Source organism: Lygodium microphyllum, chromosome 6 (assembly GCF_053477565.2).
Source record: "Lygodium microphyllum isolate KBCC chromosome 6, Lygodium_microphyllum_v1.1.10, whole genome shotgun sequence".
NCBI lineage: Eukaryota > Viridiplantae > Streptophyta > Polypodiopsida > Schizaeales > Lygodiaceae > Lygodium > Lygodium microphyllum.
The window spans coordinates 87,097,651-87,108,278 of NC_141140.1; the positions used below are offsets into that span (position 1 = coordinate 87,097,651).

Sequence of the window (10,628 nt, forward strand, 5' to 3'; positions counted from 1 at the left end):
ATTTGAAAGGGACACGGTGTTTCACTAAAATTGATCTACGTTTTGGCTATCATCAAATATGTATGCATGATGGTGATAAGGTCAAAAAAACTTTTAAGTCTAATCGTGGGCTTTATCATTTTCTAGTAATGCCTCTTGGGTTGACTAATTCCCCCACCACATTTCAAAGCCTCATGATTAAAATCTTACATCCCTTCCTTTTCAATTTTATGTGTGTATTCTTTGATGAAATTCTTATTTATAGCAAATCACAAGAGGAGCACTTGTCACATGTCAACAAATGGGTGTTTGTATTGGAAAGCAAAGTGAGCCAAAGGATGTGTGCACAAGAGGGAGAGAGAGCTCAAGTACAAGAAGAAAATCTTGCTTAATGAGTTATTCACAAGTACAACATGTACACTCTCTCTATATTTGAAAGTGAACTCCAAGCTATTTATATAGCATCATTGTGGGCTAGGGGTAGGGTTTCCCTTGTCCTACAGTTCATTCACAGCTTACTTTCCCTCATACACCCTTGCTTACTTGGGGTTCCTATGCTACACTTCTAATACCCCCCCAATGCCAAGGTGGCATTGGATTATATAGCATGGAAATGGTTCCCTCTCTCAAATGAATCAATGGATGGATTTATAAAATAGGCTACAAGGATGTTTGTGGAAAGATGGAAATGAGGACTAGAAAATTCAGTCTCATCAGGTGCTTTGGAGACATAAATTTGACCTCCAATTCTTTGGGAACTTCAAGAGAGTTGGGATGTTTACTTGTGATATGCTATTTTAATTTACATTTGTTACACTTCATCTTGTTGGGATATTTTTTTTAGTAGTTGCTTACAATATGTCCCTTTTTGTTGCAAAAGGAACATTTAGTGGTCACAGTATGAGCTAAGAGTTGGTTTGTCGAGCTAGATGGATGCTGAGCTAGTGCTACCTTTTGTTTGGTTTCTTTTCTCCTCATCCAAACAAGATTGAATAACACCTTCAAGTGTAGGATTTGGTACATTTGTTAGGGTAGTGACAAGAGTTGAAAAGACTTTCCCTACAGCTTTCAAAAGTATTGTAATGGCATCTTCATCACCGAAGCTTGGACTAAAGCTCATTGAGCCATCAAACCCTTCATGTGGGAAATGAACTTTCCCAAGTCTTCTCCTTGTTTATATTCCAACCTGAAGAACTCTATTTTGAAGAAGATTTCAGAATTTTTCCCTCTTACACTATACAATTTCTCGAGCTCATCCCACTTCTCTTTTACAATTGCAAACTAGACAATATGGTGAATTAAAGATTCATCTAGGTGCAACATTATTATGGCTTGGGTTATTTCATCATCTTCAACATCCATAGGGTTGGATGGATCAATGGATTGTGTTCCTTTGATAAATGGCTAGTAGCCTCTCTCCATTTTATATTTTACTAGCATCTACCACAGATGGAAGTCTCTCCCATCAAACTTGCGTTTTGAGGCTTCACATCAACATAGGCCATGATATGAAGGTCTTACCAAGTGCACAATGGCAATGGCAGTGTGTATTCATTTACAAGTTTGGCACTACAAGCGGAAGTAATCAAGTTGAAAACAATTGATATGAACTCAATTAAATAGATTAGATGAAGAGAAGAAAATGATCTATGTGTTTATACTTGAGACATAGCCTTACAATGATCAATAGTGGGAGTTAAGCTTTTAGGAAACATGCTTAAGATTACCCTAATCCCTTGAAGACATAAAACACCTTCCACAACTAAGTTAAAAAAGATTATGACTGAGAGGTGGAGCATTGGTGCTTACAAGCACTGATCTCATACTATTTGTTGGCTTTTTTATGAACTTAATGATATTCACCAAGACTAGATGGAGCTTCCAGATGTGCAATGAGCTTAGGAGAAGGTTAATCGATGATTAAAATCACTATTAGTAACTTCAATGAGAATAAAACTCAAAAAGGACCAAGCTTTAAAGCTTTGGCTATGGTTGCCTTTGATCACATAGTTAGGGTTTCATTCTGTGTGACCTCCAAAGAAGAAATTTTTGGGAGCTCTCTTGGATGAGGATAGCTTATTTGGGAGGCTAACAAACCCCCACTATGGTTGCTGACATTGCGCCTCATGTAGCTCACGCCATTGCTTCGACCTCCATATTGCAAAATCTGCACTTTTTCTTGCATTTGCTCCAATGCTAGCCTCTGATGTGGACAATGTCAAGCTTTATCATGCAGTGCTAATGCTAGTGCACCCTGAGTAGGAAAAAATATCTTCTTTAAAAAATAGATAGAAATATTTCCTTCTTTCCTCTCTCTAGGTTCTCCACTTGGATGGTGGTCAAGATTGGCTACGGTGGAAAAGAGGGTAAAGTGAAAGAATGAGGTCTTCTTATGCACTTAGGTTGGGATGGAGCTAGAGAGAGCTTGTTAGATTAGGGATGGCTATGATACCATGTTGGAAAGCAGAGTGAGAGCCAATTGATGTGTGCACAAGAGGGAGAGAGAGCTCAAGTACAAAGAAGGAAATCTTGCTTAATGAGTTATTCTCAAGTACAATTGGTACACTCTCTCTACATTTGAGAGTGATCTCTATGTTGTTTATATAGTCTCAGTGTGAGATAGGGTTAGGGTTTTCCTTGCCCTACAACTCATTCACACCTTATCTTCCCTTATACACCCTTTCTCACTCAAGGTTCCTATATTATACTTCTAACAACCTAATGTCTTGAGAGAGCATAGGCTATTTGCTAAGGAAAGTAAGTGCATCTTCATGTAGACCTCAGTGGACTAATTGGGGCACATTGTTAGTGAAAATGGCATATAGGTTGACCCCAAAAAGGTGCAATCTATTAAGGATTGGCCCATACCATCCAACACTACCTTATTATGTGGTTTTCTTGGTCTCTTTTCAATTTATAGACATTTCATTAAACATTATGCCACCATTGTAGCACCTTTGACAAATCAGTTAAAGAAGCCACTTTTTTGGGATGCTATTGTTGATTGTAGCTTTAATCAGTTGAAGAAAATGCTTACTTCAGCCCCCATTGTCATATGCCATGCCTTCTTGAAAGAGTTTACCATTTAGTGTGATACTATCAATTGAGATATTGGTGTTGTCTTGTTACAAGAGTATAGTGTGATTGCTTTTGAGAGCCATACGCTTGATGAAAAGGAGATGTAAATGAATGTTTATGACCAGAAGATGTTAGCCATCCTTCATGCTATTAAGAAATGGCACCATTACCTATATGGCAACCGATTTAAAGTAAAGAGCAACCATCATATCCTCCAATACTTCCTGACTTGGTCTACTTTGACTCCTAAGCAAAGGAGATGGGTAGCAACTTTGAAAATTTATGATTTTGACATCTCTCGTACTAGGGGTAAAAATAATATCATGGCTTATTGAGTATCACAGATGTGGACATGCAAATTATCTTCCATTTCAAAGTTGTATAGTGATCGGATTGAGAAGCTTCAGGAGGCCTATTTGTGGAATGAGGAATTCATCCATATATTTCAAAAATTACAACATGGGGTAATAGACGAAAACTCCCAATATCAGGTCAAAAATGGCCTTATATAGTCCCATGGCAAGATTATCATCCCCCACACTTCTCCCTTCACGCTGAAGATTATGAAATGGATGCATTCTTGCCCTAATGTTGGTCATTTAGGTGATTCCAAAACATATGATAGGATTGTTGAGAGCTTTCACTGGGGAAGGGCCTATGGAGGGATGTCAAGGATCTTCATGCCAATTGTGTCGCATGCCAAAGTTTGCATCGCCTACCTATTCCTAAAGAGAAATTGACACATATCACTATGGATTTCATTATTGGCCTACCCGCATCAAGAAAGGATGGAATAGTATATATGTGGTAGTTGACCAACTCACTAAGGTTGCCCACTTTATTCCCACTTAAACTCAGTATACTACATCTCGGGTGGCCACTCAATGTATGGAGCATGTGATTAAGTTGCATTGGTTATTGCAGGTCATAGTGTATGATAGGGATGCTAGGTTTATGAGCAACTTTGTAGGCGGTTTTCACATCTATGGGCATCAAGCTCGCTCCATCCACCGCATGCTACCCACAGATTGATGGTCAACAAACTGAGGGTAAATTAATGGCTTGAGACCTACCTAAGATATTTTTACCATGATGTACACCACAATTGGGATATGCTGCTCCACTTGACTAAGTTTGCATACAACAACTCCACCCACTTTAGCATTGGGATTTTTCATTTTGAGACATTATACGGGTATAAGATTCCCCTCCTTTGATAAGATCAACCTCCAAAGTAAAGAGGAGTTAGAGCACATGCAAACCATGCTTCAACAATGCAAAGTGAATCTTCAAAAGGCACAAGATCACATGAAACTTTATGTGATGAGAAAGAAGGCATTTGGAACTCCAAGAGAAAGAGTTGGTTCTATTGAAAGTGTTTAAGTTCTACTACTCCACTCTCAAAGGGGATAGTAGTAACAAGGTGGCCCATTGTTTCTATGGCCCCTATCAAATCATAAAGAGAGTTGGTGACTTGCCTTATTGATTAGAGCTTCTCTCCACCACTAAGAGTCACAGTGTATTTCATGTTAACCAGTTGAAGCCCTTCATTCACACCTCGGTGGGCTGTGTGGAAGAGCTACCTCCCATTGATGAAAAAGGCATCATTCAATATATCCCTAAGGCAATCATTAGGTAGTGAGATGAACACTTGATATCTCGATCCATCAAGGAATACCTCACCAAATGACAAGGCCTACCCCTAAAAGATGCCTCTTGGCCCCCAAACACTATTATGGAAGAGTTTCCTTATCTTTGAGAGGTCCTATGGATTGAAGACTAAAGGGACATGCCCCCCCCCCACCACACCCCCCCAATTTTAGACCCCACACTACCTGAGATTGCACATTGTTTTAGAATAGTTTTGTATCTAAATTCATTATAATCATGTGCTTTATACATAAGCTAAAAGTGCTTGCCATAAGCTCCATTTTGACATGCAACATATCCCATTTGGAGCAACCTATCAAAAGCTATGGTAGATTTACCTTAGCAAGCCCGTGGTGGACAACATGCTATCCATAGTCTTCATGGCCTTAGTTAAAATGAATTCCTTGTAACCATCCCCACAATATATGCATATCAGCATGGTCTTCATAGCCTCAATTAAAATGAATTGGTGCGCTATTTCCTTGCAACCATGCCTAGGTATATGCATGTCAACTATACCATGCCTTATGCCCCAATTCTCCTTGGATATGCACACCTCACCCATCAAATCTTCTCATTATAATGCTAATCAAAGTAGTACTTTGCAGCCCCACTCACTAGCCACTCTCCAAGTCCCTACTATCTTTTGTTCTTAAGAGCAAAAACTTTCAAAGTCAAGATGAGTGTAAAAAGCAAGATGCACAAGAATTAGAGGTTAGATACCCAATCATATTGACCAAGATATAAAAGGTATAAGAGACCCTATTTAGGGCATCCGCATATAATCAAGAACCTCTTTACCTTTTCCCTCAACTTCCATAACTTCCCTCTCTCTCCCTCCCTTTCTCTCCCCTCCTAGTCTTTCTCTCTTCTTATTCCTCTCTTTCTCTCTCTTTTGCTCATTCTCCCTCTCCTCTCAACCTCCTCCATTGCAAGATCTTGACATATGGGTCATGCTAAGGTAAGACTTTCATAAGGCATTGATTAACCCTAAAAAATCCTTTATCCTTCCCTTGGCAATACTTTCAACTATGATTTCTTTATTGAGGAAAAGATTTGACTTGAAAGCGTGATTTTGATGAGATGCACAACATGATCTATAATATCTTATAAATTTTTAATTTAAACGCAATGAATAAGGCTATATTCCTACAAAATTCTATTCTGAAAATGTCTTTAATTTTCCCTTTTTCATCATTTGTGCATTGTGATCATTTGTAACTGATGAGTGCTCTTTTAGGGAAAGTGACAACACTAAGAGATATAACATTATTTATTGTGTATATAAATTTTTCATAAATTATTCAAATTATAATTATATTATATATTGTATATTTATCAAAATTGTTTGATTTCCTTGGCCTTTATTTTTTGCATATGAAAAGCCTCACTTAATCAAAACTCAATTGAGAAAAGCTTAACATAGGTGCTTACAAAGTTTTCCTTAATATATGCTAATCACTTTGACCATGTAAAATCTCATTATAACTCAAAAGATGTGTTTTAAGGCTTTTATAACATGACAAGGCAAAAAATTAAATTGCAACTTGATGTGTTCTCCTTTGAAGTGTAGTACTTGGTTATCATGACATAGTAACAAGCCAACAAATCACAACATTCCAACTTCACTAAAAATCATAATGGTTTACCGATAATTAAGTGCAATTTCCATCCCAAAAATTTCTGTGCAACAATGCACACAATGTGGCTATGATTATATCCTAGCCAAGACATCTAACATGGAGTGTATGGACAAATTACACCATACCCATTGTCAAGCAACAATTTTAGAAAAGTTATGATGAATCATTTCATGCAAGTAAAAATCCTCTTAAACACTATATTTTTAAATAGTCAAGCTAAGATGTTTGTTTTGAAACACCAATCCAAACATGAGATGGGGCACACAATATTAGGGTTTAGTGCAATGTATCATACTTTAGAATGGCCATTTGTATGCAATGGCCATCTAATGTGCAAGATGTAACTCAAGTTCTAATAGGACACTAAAATACCAATATTTTAAGGGCTAGTGCTATGAATCCCCAAGCTTACACTACTATGATTACCCAAAAATTATTTCACGTCTTAAGAGAGCATAGGCTATTTGCTAAGGAAAGTAAGTGCATCTTCATGTAGATCTCAGTGGACTACTTGGGACACATTGTTAATGAAAATGGCATATAGACTGACCCCAAAAAGATGCAATCTATTAAGGATTGGCCCATACCATCCAACACTACCTTATTATGTGGTTTTCTTGGTCTCTTTTCAATTTATAGACATTTCATTAAGCATTATGCCTCCATTGTAGCACCTTTGACAAATCTGTTAAAGGAGCCACTTTTTTGGGATGCTATTGTTGATTGCAGCTTTAATCAGTTGAAGAAAATGCTTACTTCAGCCCCCATCATCATATGCCATGCCTTCTCGAAAGAGTTTACCATTTAGTGTGATACTGGCAATTGAGGTATTGGTGTTGTCTTGTTACAAGAGCGTAGTGTGATTGCTTTTGAGAGCCATAAGCTTGATGAAAAGGAGATGTAAATGAATGTTTATGACCAGAAGATGTTAGCCATCCTTCATGCTATTAAGAAATGGCACCATTACCTATATGGCAATCGATCTAATTATATTATATATTGCATATTTATCAAAATTGTTTGATTTCTTTGGCCTTTATTTTTTGCATATAAAGAGCCTCACTTAATCAAAACTCAACTAAGAAAAGCTTAACATAGGTGCTTACGAAGTTTTCCTTAATATATGCTAATCACTATGATCATATAAAATCTCATTATAACTCGAAAGATGTGTTTTAAGGCTTTTATAACATAACAAGACAAAAAATTAAATTGCAACTTGATGTGTTCTCCTTTGAAATATAGTACTTGGTTACCATGACATAATAACAAGGCAACAAATCACAACATTTCAACCTCGCTATAAATCATAATGGTTTATTGAGTTAAGTGCAATTTCCATCCCAAAAATGTATGTGCAACAATGCACACAATGTGGCTATGATTATATCCTAGCCAAGACATCTAACATGAAGTGTATGGACAAATTAAACCATACCCTCTATTAAGAAACAAATTTAGAAAAGTTATGATAAATCATTTCATGCAAGCAAAAATCCTCTTAAACACTGTATCTTTAAATAGTCAAGCTAAGATATTTGTTTTGAAACACCAATCCAAACATGAGGTGGGGCACACAATATTAGGATTTAGTGCAATGTTTCATACTTTAGGATGGCCATCTGCATGCAATGGCCATCTACTCTGCAAGATGTAACTCAAGTTCTAACAGGACACTAAAATACCAATATTTTAAGGGCTAGTGCTATGAATCCCCAAGCTTACACTACTATAATTACCCAAAAACTATTTGATGTCATGGGGGTCACAACATTAAGTGCAATTCTCATAAGTTTTCACTACTATAATTCCCCAAAAACTTTTTGATGCCATGTAGATCATGTTGTAAAATGTAGCTCTCACAAGTCTTCAATATGCATCTCCATGATGAAGATGGGATGCAAAGGTTGCTTTAGGTCTACACAATTAATATTTCCCACTAGAGGCAAAAGGTGGCAATTACCGTTGCTACTCATTTTCTTTGTGGTTAATTGCCACTCATTATCTTTGTCTGAGTATACTCCTTCGCAATGTATATATGCCCTGAACTACTTGTTAAAGTTGGCCAACAACATAATCGTCCTCGTGTGTTCGTATTGGAGGCAAAAACAGAGAGGCAACAAATTAAATAGACTGCACACTTCCAGCTTGTTACAAGAAAATTTATCTTCCTACTGTAAGGTAAGACACACAGCACAACATTTTATGTCCATACTGCCAGGTGCATTGGGGAGGCCTTTGCTTGACAGGTCTTCAAGCAAAAGCAGTAAAATTCAGATACTCTATTATTAGAAAAGTGATTAGTTCACCTCCCACATTAGTCCGGGTATGAGAATTTCAAACGTAAGCAAATTCAAATTAGCCTAGGCATGAAAATTTGTAACACAAGATGTCTTGATGTCGATAATCTCAGGGTGCTTGGACAACTATCTTACCAGAAACATGAGTAGTTCAACTCCCCAATTAGCCCCGACATGACAATTTTTAACATAAGCAGTCTCTCCATCAAAGACCGCCATATGTCAAACAAGCAGCCATGTGAAACAAGCTATAATGCCTGAGACGTCTTAACACTTACCATCATCATAAGTATCCTGTAAGAACACTGCACTTCATTATGCTGACCTCAAATCCCTGTGAGGACATGCTGCACCACAAGATGGGGATAGCAATACGCGTACATGACTAAATAAAACTTCATCTGATACATTCTAGTTCTTGTATCACCCAAAAACATACACAAGTCTGTGTCCTTGAGGTGCACAGGCAAATTATGCTGTAGGTGAGCATCAGGCAAATTTTCAGAACTGCTCTCAACTGTACAATGAGCGAAGAGATGCCATCCCAGGACAATATTACTCTAAACAGGGCTCAGCAGCTGCGAGATGTGAGGCTTCGGCTCCGTGTTCATGCCAATTATGATTATGAGCGGTATGAATCCATAGTGGGTGACTACTTTAGCCTTCTTCAGAGCCCATGTTGACCACTGCTTGGTGGCTGCAGCCAAGGATTTTGTATCAGATGCCGTAGAAGCCGCCTTGCCACCCTTGCCCTTTCCTTTGGAGTCAATGCGCGGTGCCATTGAGGATCTGCAAGGATGCTGCGATATGCTCATAAATCGATACAACGACCAGACATTGCAACAACCAGACAAAAATTTCCACAATACAAAATGGCATGAGGTATCAATCCTCTGCACATAATAACATGTGGCACAAGGCCGCTACTGCTCATGTATGAGACAGAAACCCTGAAAGCCCTAGGACCGAACACGGAAATACTAAAACCCTAGAAAAAGACAGAAATACTAAAACCCTGGAAAAAGACAGAAATCTTAAAACCCTAGAAGGAACCCTGCAAGAACACCATGAATTATGCCCTTTCTAGCATACGAAGCTATGACAGGAAGACGCCATACCTCTACGAAGGAAGAGCTCGGCCTTAGGGTCCTCGCCGCCTCTCTCTGAAGATGGGAAACGTTAAGATGGGCATCGCGGGCATCGGATGAGTCTTATTATGTAGTCAAAGTCATTACGGTTAAAAGAGATTCGTCTTTATTTAAACACTTGATTAGCTGGTGATTTAGCCAAAGTCCTTATGGTTAACATTGATTAGTCTTTAATCAATCATTGAACACTCAAAATAGATTGTGTACTTGTCTACAAAGATTAATAGATTGTGTACTTGTCTACAATCCATAGGGTAAAGGGGCAAATAAAGTTACTCGTCATGCCCCCAAAAACAGTAAACACGTGCCACCTCAATTGAGTTGCAATTTTGAAAAAAGATGCAGCCTTTTAAGCTACTTATCAATATGATATAATTTTTGTTAATTTGCAAATGAGCTTAATATGATTCAAAACATTAAGCCATGTAATTTTTTTAATATTTTGGATGTTGTAAAACCTTAAAGTAATGCATCCTTGAGTGCCACTCTAATGGCCTCTCAGTCTCTCTTTTATGAACCTTTCATTTATAATTAAGGCTACTTGATAAGAATATCTAAATGCCCCAATTTTTTTTCTGTGAGATCCATATGATAAAATATTTATGGAACTCACTTGGGAAAAAAAGTTATAATGTTAGATGACACTCTATTGGCCCCTTGACCCTAATGACACACATGTGAGGCAGAAAACACTTAGAAATGGTTGCCTTGGTAGGATGATGAGGGGCTTGGTGGGACATTCCAATGTTCAACTACAATATTGTAGCACAGTTGCTAACTTAAGGGCTTTCCTCCTTGTGTCCGCACCAGAAACTTTGACTATAGCAATT

At 37.8% G+C, this 10,628-nt stretch overlaps 1 protein-coding gene across 2 annotated transcripts; it reads right to left on the reverse strand.

The window, feature by feature from the left end:
- Positions 1-9,014: 9,014 nt before the first annotated feature.
- On the reverse strand, positions 9,015-9,895 carry LOC148034772 (mitochondrial import receptor subunit TOM7-1-like). 2 transcript variants are annotated; one of them, XM_087680562.1, is made up of 2 exons: positions 9,769-9,895; positions 9,015-9,439 (listed from the first exon to the last, which is right to left on the reverse strand). In XM_087680562.1, exon 2 carries the CDS (start codon positions 9,430-9,432, stop codon positions 9,211-9,213), a length of 222 nt encoding a protein of 73 aa, XP_087536688.1. In that variant the 5' UTR covers positions 9,433-9,439; positions 9,769-9,895; the 3' UTR covers positions 9,015-9,210. The 2 variants fall into 2 exon arrangements, with proteins under 2 accessions (XP_087536688.1, XP_087536689.1); XM_087680563.1 differs by having other exon boundaries at positions 9,015-9,450; positions 9,769-9,894.
- Positions 9,896-10,628: the final 733 nt, after the last annotated feature.

Coding starts and splice junctions, on each gene's coding strand:
- LOC148034772 (XM_087680562.1), bottom strand. CDS start 9,432: ATGGCACCGCGCATTGACTCCAAAGGAAAGGGCAAGGGTGGCAAGGCG.